A 16,602-nucleotide genomic window follows, 5' to 3' on the forward strand; every position below is an offset into this window, starting at 1 on the left:
TTCTGAATACCACAACCTGAAAACCTTCTGTTGCACCTGGTACCCTTGGTATCCCCCTGCAACAACCCACAAATTCCTCCCAAAGCACCTCTTTGTGTTTTCTTGGGTTACAATAACCGGCACAAAGATTTTCAGTGTTACAATATTCACAAGGAATGAGTAATCATCTCAAGACATGTCACATTTAATGAATCTTACTTTCCCTTTAAAGAATAGCCACTCACCAGTCTTCCCTCTCCCACTCCTATCTATACCCCTTCATCCCTCTTAATACCAATTTCCACCACACCTAATATTCATTCTCCCAACAATTCTACTACCTGCATCCCTCCACCTCTTCCACTCTTCCCATCAATACCTTCACTGTTAACCCCATCCCTGATCAACGACACTCCACCAATGCTTCCTTTGTATCGTTGTCCAACCCTTCCTTTCCTCCTATTAGAACCCATCCCATGTTCACAAGAACCCAAATGGGAAAAACAAAGCCTTCTACACTCAAGCCAACACTCCCATCACTTTTAAACATGCCTTACAACAACCTCACTAGAGGAAGGCCATGTCCACTGAATTCCTTGCTCTCCAGGACCCTTGTTCCTTCTCACCCGCAACAAAATTTACTAGGTTGTAAGTGGACCTTTCGAATTAAATACCATAGTGATGACACCATTGCTCGTTATAAGGAACAATTGGTAGCACAGGGCTTTAAGCAATTACCCGACATAGACTTTCATGAAACTTTCAACATGGTAGCAGAATTTTCTACCATATGCATGTTCATTACCATTGTCACTAATAAAAATTAGGATATACAACAACTTGTTGTTTCAAATGTTTTTCTTACATGGAAAACTTTATGATACAATATATATGACTCAACCACCTGAATTTTACGATATTCAACACCTTACGATATTCAACACCCACACTATGTTTGTAAACTTAACAAAATACTTTATGGTTTAAAGCAGACATCATGTCAGTGGTATTCCACGTCTTGTAATTATCTATATATTCAACAATTCACATTAAGCACATCTGATCACTCTCTCCTTATCTAGCACCACAACACAGTTAGAATATATCTATTCATCTATGTTGACGTCATACTTATAACTAGTAACTCAAAACTCGAAATTTACAAAATAATACACAAATTTGGCTTGCAATTTAACCTAAAACAATTAGTCCCTTTATAACACTTTCTAGGCCTTCAAATTAATTAAACATCTACCAGCTATTTCATACACCAAAGTAACTATCTTTGTGAATTATTAACTAAAGCTAGTATGATGCAAGCCTAGTCTGTATTAACTTTGTTACCCACTGAACCTTGCAAACACTTAACAAACGACACTCCCTTAGAAAATCCGCAACATTATAGGCATCTATAGGTGCTTTAAATATTTTATAGAAATCAGGTCTGACATTAATTTCAACACTAATTTCTTAAGCCAGTATATGCATCAACCCAACACAAGTCATTTTCAACTACTTAATTGGCTTCTTCGATGCCTCATATGCAACCCAAAATACGGTTTGCCTCCCTTTCTGCATATTCAAATGCAGACCGGGCAAGTGACACTAAAGACAAAAAGTCTATCATAGGATACTGTGCTTAACTTGGCAACACATTAATTTCATGGTCTTCCAAAAAGCAATAAACGATTGCTAGATCATCAACAGAGGCGGAATACTGTGCTCTAGCAACCACCACATCTGAATTCTTATTGCTACAAAGGCTGTTACAAGAATTTGCTGCTATGGTCTTCATCGGTTCATCTCTACAGTGACAGTACCTCTGCAATTGCTCTCGCACATAGTCCGGTCATCCATGCCAGAACTAAACATATAGAAGTGGATCGATATTTTATTCAGGTTCACAAACACAACAACATAACTCTACACCATATCATGACCTAGGACCAACCGACAAATATTTTCACAAAAGCCCTAAATCCCAAGCCGCATCTCGAACTTACTCGCTAGCTGACCATCGCTACATTAGATGCTTAGCTTGACTGGGGGTAACAAGACTTATCTGGTTAGTTGTGTAGATTCTTTTTCTTGCCTCAGCTCATCTTCTCACCTCAGCCCATCTCCTCCTTTCACCATTGAACCTCGTCGCCTTGTTGCGACCTTTGCAATAGAAATAAGGGGGTTTCCTCAATGTAATACATTATATAGATATTTTATTTCCTGTGTGAACGACACATATGTCCCTTCGTGTATTTACAAGTCTGTCATTCGGCTGACTATATATTGTACCTGTAATAAGCAAAGAATTATGAATGAATAAAATAGCTTTTCTATCTTCTTCTTTTCTCATAGTTTTCAAGTTTTGTATTTAGTCACGTGGGCTTTAATCCGTTGGTGCACGTATTGAATGTCTAGTTTTTTGTTAAGATGCATGCCGGGGTGTTCAAATTAAAAAAAAAAAATGAAATTTAACTTATTTATTTTTGACCGAAATGAATTTCAACGATTTTATAACTGTAGCACAATGTGCATTTCTCCTTGAATTTTCTCGTTTAAAAATTTTTTTTTTCTTGGTATCACATGGCTGATGCAATCTATTTGTTCAATATTTCAGTTTGGTTGCAGTTTTGTTTTCTTGATTTACCACTATGTGATCTTATACACAAGTGACAGCCTGAATTGTTATTGCAGTTAAAAATTGGTTACTGTCACCATGTTGGGTAATGGAATTGTTGGTATTCTTTCTGAGTCTTCAAACATATGGGAGAGGAGAGCTCCACTAACCCCTGCACATTGTGCTCGGCTTCTGCACGGTGGAAAGGGGAAAAGTGGTGTTAATAGGATAATTGTGCAGCCGAGCACAAGGCGAATTTATCACGATTTTCAGTATGAGGATGTTGGGTGTGAAGTATCAGATGACTTATCTGAGTGTGGTCTCATTTTAGGTGTCAAACAACCAAAGGTTTGTGAGGTTCTCCGGTTTAAAATTTTATTTACGTGCGCAGTTTCTAAATATCAAATAGTTGAATTGTGAAGTTGATATTTGATTATTTTGTGCAGTTAGAGATGATTCTTCCAGATAGAGCTTATGCCTTTTTCTCCCACACCCATAAGGCCCAAAAGGAAAACATGCCTTTGTTAGATAAGGCAATCACTTTGGTCATCTTTTGAACCATTTGCTTCTTCTACATTTTGTTTTGACGATCTTGCTTTCTGTTTCAGATTATCTCTCAACGTGCTACTTTGTATGACTATGAGTTGATAGTGGGGGATAATGGTAAACGACTACTTGCCTTTGGAAAGTTTGCTGGTAGAGCTGGATTAATTGATTTCTTACATGAACTTGGAAAACGTATGGCCGTTCACCTCAAAACTTCTTTTTCCGTTGCTATCATCAGTTTATTCTTTGATCTGTAGCATTTATGTAATTGCATTTTTTTAACATTTTGCTTTGTAAATGGCTACAGTTCTTTCAAGTTTGAGCTGTTGAAAACTGGAGTATAACTTTTATCTACTTGTTTAATAATCTGTTAAAAATGAAATCGGATACCATATTATCAAATTTTCTGTAGAAAAAACATCAACATTCTTTCTGTTTTTGACATATGAAGCGAACAAGGGAACGCTTGATATCTTATAGATTGTTCTTGTTGTCAATTGTCAAGTGATATGAAGTGATATGAAGTGATATGAACTTTTCTTTATGCAATTTTCAGGATATCTAAACCTTGGATATTCAACACCTTTTCTATCTTTGGGAGCTTCTCACACGTATCCATCCCTTGCTGCTGCAAAGGCTGCAGTAATTGCTGTAGGCGAAGAAATAGCTACGCAGGGATTACCGCTTGGAGTTTCCCCTATAGTCTTTGTGTTTGTTGGGGCTGGAAATGGTATCAATTTCTTCGCTGTGTTAATTTTGATTTTTGTTTACTTTTTTGATCAGGCTTGTGACTTTAATGCTGCCGATTACATTAGTTGGATTTATAGTACTAATTTTGACTCGGGTGTAAACTTAGATGCATTTGCTTGCACCCATATCTGCACACAAACACATGCATTTTACATTAATATTGTTTAGTGATTTTCTTAATCTTTTATCATCTGCTGTGCTACTGTACTGCTGTGCAATTATTTTTTTAAAATCAGCAATATGATTTAACTTCATGTTGGATTAGAGCTATATGTCAGTCAATCATAGTTTTGCTGGGCAAATCTTCCTGTGCACAAATGAAGACCTTTTTAGAACACAATCATAGCACATCCTTGTTGAGTTTTATGTATAGACTATTGGCTTGATTATGAACCTGATTACGATGACCATGCTTAACAATTTAGTTATCTTTTGTGTTCCAGAAATGGACTGCAAAGCATAACTTCGTATCGTTTAATTGTATTGCTTTAGCTCATTCAATCAGAGTTATATGGTTTGTATTAAATGACTGCCATTTTCGAACATGGGATTAGCATATCATGATGGAGCTTACTAGATAACCCGTAGGCATGATTCTGAACCTGATTCTAGTTTATATCTTTGAAACTCATGTTTAATTTTGTGTTTTTCTATTTATTCCATCAATCATTAAATGACATCTTTCATCATGTGCATATGAAGCGCGCCAGTCTCTCAATTCTTAATCAATGGTTGATCTATCATCCTTATTCTTTATTTGAAATATGCTTGTCTTTCAGTGTATTATAATGATTTTGTTTCTTTTTAATTACAATTACTGCAATGGTTGATCTGCAATTTATTACTGCAATGGTTGATCTGCAATCTGCAATTTTTTTTTTTGTTTTGTGCTGGACAAATCTTTATTTTGCTCATTATAATATTGATTTTGCATGCTGTTCTGTTTTCCATTGCTGCTGCTATTCCTCATTCTTTCAAAGCGATTGAGCTCAACATTGTTTTTCTCAGTAGTTTTTAATTAGAAATTATGGTATAAACTTGGTTATAGATATTCAACGCTTGAAAGAATTGGCATCAATTTATTCTATTGCACTTGTAGGTTTACTTTTTCTAGAGTTTCCATATATGCACTGGAAATAGTAAAGGTGATATGGTTATCAATGCATAGGCGCTCGCCTGAGCGTAGTGTGGTGCTTAAAAAAAGTTATATTTTCTATAAATGTATTTTAACTATGGGAATATGTTTAAAAAGTATATATTGATAATCATCAAATTGACAAAATAATAATTCAATTTTTAATTTCATTTTTTAAAACAATTTTAGTTATATTACTTGAGGTTTTTGTACGTGTGGCTTAGGTACAAGAAAATTTTCATTTCTATCTATTCCTTTTATCAGCATCAATGTTCCATCGGTATCATTGATTTTTTATTCCCAATCTCTCCCTTCGTTTTTTTGACTCACCTTCTTTTATAAGACTTTTCACTGTAGAATCTAAGCTCTTGCTTTAACACCTGATCAACTGATTTCGAGGAATGCTGAATGCATGCTTGTTTTCCCAACCTTTCTTGCTCTTTTCATTTTATCACATCTTAGGTTATAATCATAAGAATGAACTCATCTTTAACATTTAAATTGTCAAAACTAATCATTCAAATCAAGGCAAGGGCCTCACTTCATTTTTTGGCGTCTTAAGTCATGGTGCTTGCCTAGGTATGCCTTACTAATGTCCTTTCAGGAGGCCAGGAATTAAGATCTAACATCTTGCATCTTCAGGTCCTTAGTGGAAGTTTACTTTAATTTCAATTTTTATTTAAAATAAATTCATGCTTGTTTGGAAAATTAACTGTTATTAAAACTCTATGTTGATGGGTGCAATCTCCTAAAAAAATGACATCTTATATTAAGTTTTTTATGTCATCAAATTTTTATTTTTAAATGTACATGACACACTCTAGCTATTACACCTGCTAAAGTTGTCAGGTACCCCCATAGGGCCCACTCGAAAGAAATGGGCACTAAAGAATAACTATAATTCTCAAAAATTCATTGATCAACGAGGAATACTTTGGAAGCATATAAAATGACAATCATCACATCACATTCAATTGTATTGGACAACCTAATGAATTTTCAGTTTCAATTGCATTTCATGTTTGAAAGGTTTTCTAAATAGATTATTGTAACTAAACACAATTAAACCTTTAAGTTTGGTGCATGTATAATTTGAGGATAATCTAATCTTTACCTATGAAGCTCTTTTTTTTTTTTTTTGGTTAAAATACAGAGTAGAAGGAATATAGAAAAAGATAATTGAGATACATTAAAATTATTTTTGAATTGTTTGGTTGATTGCACTAAATTATAAGATTAGATTTTTCATGGAACGTCGCATAGGTTGTGCATTTGGATATTGCTCAAATTAAAAAAAAAATCAAATACATTACAATTTTACTCAACCTTTGTTTTTCAGCCAACTAAACTATGGCCTCATTTGGAGAGGCGCCCTGGCTCCCTTGCGTCGGACAAAAAGGCGATAATATGCGAGGCATCGTTTGGTGTGAGACCATTTCTCGAGCGTCCGCCGATGCCGCTTTGCAAAAACGAGACTTTTTGGTCATTTTCAAATGTGAATGCTGGGCTCCATTTCATGAACACCACGTTTAAAGGAGCTTCGCCGTTTGGCAAAGCTCCTTGAAACAAGGCCTATAGAAATTTCAGAAGTTTCCATTTTATGTACTTCACAATAGTATTACTTACAATCAAACAACCCCTATTTCTATATTACCATTCATTATCCGTGCTCTCTCTCAATTATTATTTGTAATTTTCTCTCTTATTTTATTTTCATAGGCTAACCCTCTTCATCTTAAAATGGTTTTGCATTTTAGAGATTAAGGTCTTGCATTTGATCCAAATATTTTTAATGGCACATACTTCTTCGACAGGCGATGCTTTCTTTACACTATCCTATGCCCAATTATCATCATTAAAAACCTATATATAACATTGAAGTATTATTTTTGATATCTCAAATCATGATAATGCATTTGCCTCACTGCCTGGTGTCTCAAGGCATGGCATTTGTGTAGGCATGCCTTACTATGGAACGCAGTTGGGAGGTGTGTGTGGTGCCATTGCTTTGCCTCGCCTAACTGCATATGCTATAGCCTGATTCACCATCCTCAAACATTAGAAATACTAGCGTAAGTGCTAGCTTAGTATGCATGCAAGTTATATAGGTTAATTCCACGCGATGCTGCCATGGGAGTGGAAGTTTCATTTTTTATTGTCATTCAGATTTATATTGAATTGCACACCTTTCTTTAAGAACCATGTTGAATGGCAAATAAGTTTGCTTATATGATGAGTTGTCTTTGTAGTATCACAAGGTGCACAGGAGATATTTAAGTTACTTCCGCACACCTTCGTGGATGCAAGCATGCTCCCAGAAATTGTTAAACAGGTTAATAATTATCTTTTCTCTTATTTATCCTTTTTTACCTTTCCTTTTGTCTATATTAATTCATGAAGAGTTGGACTTTCTCTAAATTATTTTCTTGGAGCAAACATTTAATGTGACTCATTATTTACTAAATGCTTCATTTAGTTTTACTATGTGCCAAAACATATTAAATAACTATAATTGGTAGTTTATTGCTTTCTGTTGTATCATATAGTTTCAGGCGGCATTTCTAGCTATGATTTTCCTCAATATCACATACTAGTCAATGCATATAAAATTTGTCTATTTATTAACAAAATTAAGTTTCTTTCACAATAATAAATTCATATTTCAAAATTCAGCTTTTCCAATAGGTTAATAGAATAGGACAATTTCTTGGATTTTAAGTTACCTTATCTACCGTATTCGGGGAGGTTGTCTACAATCACCACCTTTCGACAGATTGCTATATTATTTCTTTATTATTTTTTATAAAAAAAGTAAAAAAAAAGTCTTAATTATTCTTTTATAGACATAATTAAAGAATAAAATAGGGGTGGTGATGTTGAAGATTTTTGGTTAATCGAGGCATGCTATAATTGGTGAAATATTATTAGTGTCAATTTTTTTAAAGTGAAAGTGCACGGCAATAGTGATTAGGATGAATACACAAACCAGTAAAAAAGATATTATGATGAATAGAAGATGCACTAATTTACATGGTTTGATTAATACAATAACTTACATTCATAGTGTCACAAGAGAGGAAAGATGAATTAATTCACTTTTAAGAAGCCAATAAAGTTTAAAATAAATGGGTCACAACAAAAGAAAAAAAAACCTTCTCCAAACACAATTAAATTTAATATCACCTCAAAATAAGCCAGAAGCCTCTTTGGTTAAACAAATATAAAATTTTTTTAAAATCTTGGTGAAATACAAATCCACTTAGAGAGATACAAAATTTAAAGTTCGCTAGTCCAAAAGTTTCTTTTAAATTTGCTCCTCAAATGATGAAACCACCTAAGTTTTCTTTTTCATCAATTTCTCAAAAGCAATAGACTACAAAACCTTAACACGTGCTCCACTTTTTACTCTTTATTTATACAATCTTAAGGAGCTATAAACTTTAAATTTAAATTTTGTTTGCATTTTAATTTGGAGTTATCCATAACAACAGAATTGTAAGAAAATTGTCTCTATTTTTATCCTATAAATAATTAATTAATTGCATTTATTGTAAAAAGACCCATATTAGTAGTATAATTATCATGTGAATTAGTTGAAGCACTATCTTTTAAAATCTACCTTTTGGCTCAATTGTGAAATAATATTATTTGAATCTCCTTTATGGCTCATATTTATATTAAGCTTTCTAAGCTTGTAAAGCCTTAAAGGGTTGAGCACCACGTAACCATAGAAAACTTAGATGTCACTTGAACCTAACACTTGTAGGAGATATCCTAAGCATGTTTGTTGCGCATCAAACTTGTCCTTGAATCTTTCTGTCTATTCAATGATTTTCTCCTTACTCTTGAAGCTTCAATGATGCAACTTTTTTCAGGCTAGAGAGTTGAAAATAAAATTTATCCATTTAATGATCTTAAATGACTTTTCCTTCAGTGTATGCTCTCTTTTATTCCTGAGTTGAACTACAAACCTGAAGCTAACTTCTTCTGTTTAAAAAAATCATGACAAGCCTATGTAGATGATGATAAAAGTGAGTTAGCCTTGCTTGAAGTTTCACCCTACAATACACATAGTCCACAATTTTTTTCTCTTTACTAATAACTAATACGCCATTGTAAACATTACAGAAATAATCTCTCAATAACTTTTATCTGATGACTTAGAACACCCAAATGTATCATATTTTTGTGCGATTGGTACATTTTAAACTCCCATCAATAATTTAGGCACAGCATCATGCTTCTTCAATTTCAATTTACACATATTAATTGTCTTGCACACCATATTGTTTCTTATAGCTTATAAATGGAATAGACGACATATAATATGGCGTACTTAGTGAAGAGACAATTGATGCATTTGTATATTCTATAATTTATATATTACTTTCTCATAGATTTTATCTTCACAAACAACTTTGTTCAGCAAAAAGCAACAAACAAAAAGTTTGGATGGAGTTTAATAAGCTAAGTTGAATAAAACGTGAGTTTGTTTAATTAACTCAGCTTATTTACACCCCTGATTTAGGATCATGCAGTAATGGTAGATGAAACTAAAGAATATAGAATTCATAATTAAAACCTATACTAAATACATATATATTTGCTTTCTTTAAGTGCAAAGCATAAAATAACCCAAATGATAATGCAAGGGTTGTAGGAAATGGTTCAGCTGCCTAGTACAGCAAATAGTACTTGAGAGAACCAAATCAATGAACCCTTTTTGAATTGAACAAGCAATTCCTCTTGCCAATCAACAGACATATGACTATCCCAACCAAACATCAACCAAAATTAGGAGTTATAAAATGAATAAAACACATCCCATCCACATAGTCATTGCCATAAATGTGTAAATGGATCAGCCGAATTCCAAAATAAGTCATAAAACAGGAAAAAAAGAATTACAAAATTGAAAGAAATCAATCATCAGTTTTGATAATATATGCTTGTCTCAATGCACTAGACTCGCATTTTTTATTAGTGTATACTTTCTGGCAACCATCACTAAGTCTTATTTGGGTTGGAAGTTTGTTTACATGTTTTTAGAGGCATGCTTGCTTTGCAATTTTAAGATTTTATTTTTTACTCTGGAAGAGCATTTGAAGCTGCCGTGGATCATAAGTGAACATTTTAGTAAGTCTTATTGATTACGTGGTAATTGTTTTCATACTTGTCTTATTTCTTTGTTGGAATAATGTTCCTATAGCTGTGGTATTCGCTGGCTTAAGATATTCACTTATGAAATGGTATGTTACTGAAAATGCATAGCGGCTACTCTTTATGTTTTACAATGGTACACGGTATGGTAGATCTTCCTTGCAGGTTTTACTGAATAATATTAGGTTTTATCAAACCACATCACTTGTTGCAGAACTAACTCAAGATAGTTGGGAGAAGACTAATGCCAATGACTGTAGCTTTAAAATCTTTGGCCACTCTATTATTTTCTGTCTTATTGACGTTTTATTTTGTCTACTTTGTGACTTTTCTAATTGGCTGGCAGCAAATATCAAACATTTATTTTAACTTGGTGGATAAGCTTACATTTGTTGAATATTTTTAATAAATGAGAATGTAAGTAGTAATTTGAAGTGAGTTGTTAAAATGCAAGGAGTCTTTGCTTTATTATGTGTTTGAAAATTCCATGGAAATATAAAATGAAATTCTATTAATGCTATTAAAGCGTGCAATTTGGTCTATGTCAGTGTTAATTTGCCTTAACTGCCAAGTTGATTGTAGCACAAATAACAAGTATTAATGATTAGACTTGGATAGAATGCAGAAGATTTTCTTTTAATACTGTGGGATTAACACCTATCTAAGGAGATGCTATTTAAACTAGACTCAATTGACTAGAGCATATACATAATAGAGAACCAAAGACGCGACCATAAAGAGCAAATTTAATTAGTATTAGAAGAGTAGTAAGAAAAAAGGGTAAAAAAAGTTTTGGTACTAATTAAATATTTGGAGTTTTTTAGTTTAATTTTTAAAGAAGTGCTTTGGAGTTTACGAAGGAGTAGATGGGCTATATTGGTGGAAGTGCCAATATTAGTCCAAATTCGATTAGTTTGGAGTGATTTGGAATATCACTTTGAGGAATTGCTTCTTTAGTGGGGTAAAGGGCTAGAAATACTTATTTAGGTGTTCATTAATATGTGTAGTAATCTGGAGTATATGGTTTAGTTCAGAGTGAAAACTCTTTTTCAAGGGGTAGAGAATATGACTAAGCTCTACTCTTGCTTAACTTGGCCAATGGTTTTAGGAGGGATTTTGAAGTGGACGTAAGGGTTGGATTTGGTAGTGGCAGGTATTATAGGATGCTAGGGACGTTGAGGTGATGGTAAGAATGTGTAGAGAATGATCTAAGTTAAATATCTTCATAAATTATTTATTTTTTAATTATGGTTAGCTCATATAAGTTTCTAAACTCTTAAAGTCAAACATCTAGAAGCTCATTTTGAAATAAAACAATAAAATCTAAAATTTAATTATTTCTTCTTTACTTGGCTTTTGTAATAGGCTTTGAATCGGCTCTGATTGGTTAACTTTCTTGAGTTCTTTGTTATTAAACTACTGGTTTCATTTGTTTGATCCTCATGATGTGTCACATCACTATGAGTAGGAAAACAAGATACAAATATGAGTAATAACTTGCATATTAGGCACATCCCTTCTTACATAAACTTGAATAATCTAGTTTGAAATTTTAACCATTTTGGATACAATATCAAAGCATCAGTGGTATTTAGGTATGGTCTTGTCAAATGTAATATAATACATAGATATATTTATGTTGTGTAGTTTGAAGGATTTAAAACAACTTTGTTGGATACTATTATTGGTTTTCAACAATATATGATTTGAACATAACATGGAGTCTAGATAATATAATATGATGATGAACCACGAACCACATTTTTTTTTCCAGTGGTGGATGAACTGTAACTAAAGCATACCAACTATTAGATAGATATTATACCAGTGCTTATATTGGAAGTTAATTTTCAGTACTGTGACATGTATATTTCTAATTGCTTATGGTTACCTTTTCAGTTTTTCCCTGTATTTTTCCAACTTTTGTTATTCAGGTAACTAAACATATATAATAATTATATTCCCACTGTAAAAGTTACTGGTAAATTTATATGTTGTAGGCTGGGGATCTAGCTCATCACTCTCCATTAAGAAAAAGAGATTTTAAAGTATATGGCTGTGTTGTAACAAGTCAGGATTTTGTTGAACCCAAAGATCCGACTAAAACTTTTGACAAGGTATGCACACGCAGTCGCCATTATCCATTGAAATATAATGTCATTGCTTTTCATTTAAAGCCACATAAAATTTTTTTTTAACCATCGGTGGTCTATGAGATTCATTTGTTTATCATTGACAGAATGAATTTTAGTAGCTGTATTTCTGCCTGAGAATATATGAAAGAAATTAAAATTTCATATTGTACGCCTGTTCTCATATTAAGCAAGGTTGTAGGAAATTCATATCATGCAATAAATTTGCTTTATTGGAAAAAAATATGGCCAAATAATACTAATTCTTCTACTCATGAATATATAAAAAAAATGCTTTCATTTACATTTTCTTTGATCGTGTTTTTATGGATTGGAAAGCTTGTGCTGAGAACCTTTTGGAAGTCTATCTGGTTATTGATGCAAGTGAACCAGTAAGACAGTATTATCATGTTTTGCAAGAAGGAGAAAGATGTTACAATCTTGCTCTCATTATTTCTTCCATCCACCGTTTGTTGCATACAAATTCCTGCAGCACTAATTGGAAGGTTGTGCTGCAAGTATTAATGTTTTGTTTCACGACCTACAAGAAAATCATACCGAAGGTCAAATTCACACGCTTTACCCTCTATTTTAAAATGTAAATCCCTTGTCTCATGTAGAGTGGAGTCAAGGGTGCGTTTGGGGCAGCAATGCGGTGTCACACCACAGTTTTTTCTATTTGACAAAACTATATTTTGCCTGCGTTTTCTAATAGTTGCAGTTGAAAACTACGTTTTCCCACCACGGAGGCTTCCCTGTCGTGGCTGCTAGAAAACTGTGGTTTGATTTTTTCAATAGGATATATTTTTTTGTAATAGTCACCGTAGTTTTTTGAACAGTAGCTTCTTCTTCAGTAGCTTCATAATTACTTCTTCAAACAGCTACAACTGCTCTAAATGGACCCTTAGAGGATCCCTGATTCCATTTCAATTTAGAACTGCAGTTTGTATTCGAGATTAGGCTTGAGTGGAGTAGTATTTGTCTAAGAGTTTATGCTCGACTCGTGTAGTTTGAACTTTTCTAGCAACTTGTAATCCATGTATTAGAAGTATTATTATTATTTAAGCATATTTTTATTTTTTCTTATTTTCTCTTTCTTTGCTTGTATAACTCGTTAACTTGTTCTTGTCATATTTTGTAATGTGAAACTCTAAGCCCAAAATTTTGTTTTCTTTGGCTCCTTCTCCTTTCATTCATCTCTAAATTTGCATTCATTTATTGTGAGCTTTGAAAATCATAATTGGTTTTGTAGGTATATCGGTGATTACTAATTAAGTTTTCTAACGGTAGATTGATTATTTACGGTAAGGCATTAGTAGAGACTTACCCTCTGTTATGACGACTGACTTCTTATACGTACAAGTTCTTATGATTAATTATATATTTTAGTTGTGAAAGATTTTTTTAATAAACTCTATTGTACTCCAAAAATGTGTCAACACAAATCTCGAGATAATCTAATGATTCAAGATCAAAGGAGATATGAAAAGGATTTCTTTGACAAAGAATCATAAGTCCTCATGAATTTGACCAACTGACGACCAACCTATCCGACTGAAGGGGACCAACCGACTAAACGCAAGTTCAACCGACTGAAGGGCCACCCATGCCTATAAGAGACGGGCATGCATGTCGACTACTCTGAAGGAAACAGTCTCACACCTCCAACAATCTAAAAAGTATTAACAAAAAGTTGTTTTAACGGCTCCCCAAAAATCACCAAAAGCTTGCCAAGGAACAATAATTAGGAAAGTCAACAGGCTGTCTGACTCAAGAATCGACCGACTTCCTAGAATTTAAGTCGAGCGGTGCCCAGATGAAAGCCGACCAAAACTAACTCAGTTGACCAACCTAAGGACCTGCCGAGCAAAAGGTCCAGGCATGCAAAAGGCTAGGATGCCTTGTACAACACTTCTAAAGCTGGGGTTACATTTTCCCTTCTATCTCTATGAATAGGGAGATTAGATCATGTATTAGAGACTTCTGAGCGACTCTCTCTCCCATTTTTCTCTTAATCTCCGTATTCAATATATAAAAGGTGTCAAAGAGCTCGAGAATTTTCATTTTGCCCCTAAGGGGCAAGCCGCTATACCCTTCCATCTCCCTCTCTCTCCCTTGGTTTCTACTGCTCTGTTCCTCGGGCATGTTTCACAGGACAAATTTGAATTCAACATTCTGAAAGGTGCAGTGAGTGTGAAACATGCTACCAACAAGAATATGAATGCCACCGATGAGGAGAGGTGCACCACAAATACATTCATAACAAAGAGTGGACCAAGGAGTCCATGCAACAAAAGATCCAGGAACCAAAAAATCCTATTTACGTCATCTTCTGAGAGGCTTTGGCTCAGAGGTGAGAACCTCACTTGAAACGGATAACCAACTTTAATGGTCAAAGATATTCCCTAAGGGAAAGCCGACTGACACCTTGACAACGCTTGGTCAACTTCAGGCGGCTGACGTCTACCTTTGCGATGAAAAGGGGTTATCATTTCAAACCTTCTTTATTTCTTATACTATGAAAGAAAAAAAATGAACCTTTTTGATATTTTCTTTCCCAGTTTCAATTGACACTCAGGGAACTCGAACCTAAGTAGCAATGTAGACAATGATGCCAAAGATGTGCGGTCAGTAGAGTGGCCCACAACTCTTCCACATCATGAAACTTTGTCTCCAAATGTGAATTGGATAGAGTTATAGAGGTGGTTCTTTGCTGGTAGCGATAAGCTCTGTGAAGGGTACTGAGTAAATCACCCCCAAAGCAAGCTTCCATGGTTACCCCTGTGAATGGAGCGACAAGATCCAGTTAATAAGCCTTGCAGAAGGGGTAATCCTGATGAAGAAAATCTGACCAGGTAACCAAGACCTGAAAAAGAGTAAGACGTGAGTCGGGCGCTAGTATCTTAAAGTAAATCTACAATGACATAAAAGATGTCCGATTAGTAGAAAAAAATAAGGATGACCGACATCGACATCATAAATGTCTGATTGGTATCCTAACGTTAAAAATTCAACCCTCAACTCCAAGCATAAACAAGTACATGCTCAAATAAAGCGGTGGAAGTGATTTCCTGCCTGTTAGTGACAAGCTCTGTGTAGGGTATGATGCACATTATCCCAGTAGCGAGTCATGATGAAAGGTAGGACCTGACCGAGACGATGGCCTGACCAAACAAATGAGACACAAGAGGCGCAAGACTTGTGTCGGGTGGTGTCATATAAAAAAATGACCAATGATCTTTTCAAGGATCGGAGTCATCAACTAACACCAACATTCCTCACCAATCAATTACCTCAAATATATAGCGAGATGAAGGTAAAATAATGAGAGAAGCAAAGATAAATGAAAAATGGCTGAATGCTTCATTCAATTCTGAATATAAGAAGGTACAAATTTTTCTATGCATATGTATATATATGTATATATAGACATATACTATCATACAGTTGGAACATTGGCCTACTTGATGGTAGACATATACTTATTCAGATATCTCATGATGTCGTTTACACTCGCATTTTCTCTCGAAAAACATCAAGATTGATTATCGTTTTATAAAACTTCTGAAGTAGACTGTCGGTTTTGATCCAAAAGCGGAGTCTCCAATCATTCCTGTTTGGATAAAGTAGACTGTCGGTTTTGATCCAAAAGCGGAGTCCCCAATCATTCCTGTTTGGATAAAGTTTTCATGGTTAAAATTACATCTGTTCAACATTAAAATTCTCTACTCTTTAGCATTTGTTTATGCTTAGACTAAGTCTCTCAAGGTGGATAGTCCTACGCTTGCTGTCACTAGACCCTCTGTGGCTTGTGTGTTAGTTGAGAGAGATATCACTCAATCAGCTCCTGATGAGATATGGATTGACACTATGCACAATGGGTATTGGCAAAAGGTTGAAATTGAACCACATCCTCTTTATTGCTTTCATTGTAGTATGTTTAGCCACAACTCTAATATTTGCTATCGTTTGCATCCTCATCTAAGGCCGAATATCGCTAATCCCTGTTGAGAAGATGCGCCTGTTGAGAAGATGCAACCCGATCCTCTTCCCAACACCGCAGTTCCTGAAGAAGAACAACATACTACAGCTACAGATCCAATTGTGCTCATACCACCTATTGTTATGGAAGACTCACTCACATGCCAAGACACACGAGAGTGTTCCTTTGATTCAATAACAGATCAGCCTGCACATTCCCAGCACACTTTAGACCAAGATCAAGCGAACCAAACTTCGGAAGAGGAATGACAGGTCTATTCCAGGAGGAAGAAGAAGAATGGAGG

The 16,602-nt window shown here is 34.5% G+C and overlaps 1 protein-coding gene across 1 annotated transcript in view; it reads left to right on the forward strand.

Annotated features, from left to right (window-relative positions):
- The window catches only part of LOC110033140 (alpha-aminoadipic semialdehyde synthase), a gene marked incomplete in the record, with an annotated part of 112,360 nt that overhangs the window by 10,970 nt on the left and 84,788 nt on the right, over positions 1-16,602 (forward strand). Inside the window, 6 exon segments of the mRNA XM_020737027.1 lie at positions 2,671-2,941; positions 3,040-3,126; positions 3,202-3,331; positions 3,696-3,869; positions 7,274-7,356; positions 12,185-12,301. Coding sequence (XP_020592686.1) covers positions 2,693-2,941; positions 3,040-3,126; positions 3,202-3,331; positions 3,696-3,869; positions 7,274-7,356; positions 12,185-12,301 — 840 coding nt within the window.

The sequence above is a fragment of the Phalaenopsis equestris genome, unplaced genomic scaffold (assembly GCF_001263595.1).
Source record: "Phalaenopsis equestris unplaced genomic scaffold, ASM126359v1 Scaffold001097, whole genome shotgun sequence".
In the NCBI taxonomy this organism is placed as follows: domain Eukaryota; kingdom Viridiplantae; phylum Streptophyta; class Magnoliopsida; order Asparagales; family Orchidaceae; genus Phalaenopsis; species Phalaenopsis equestris.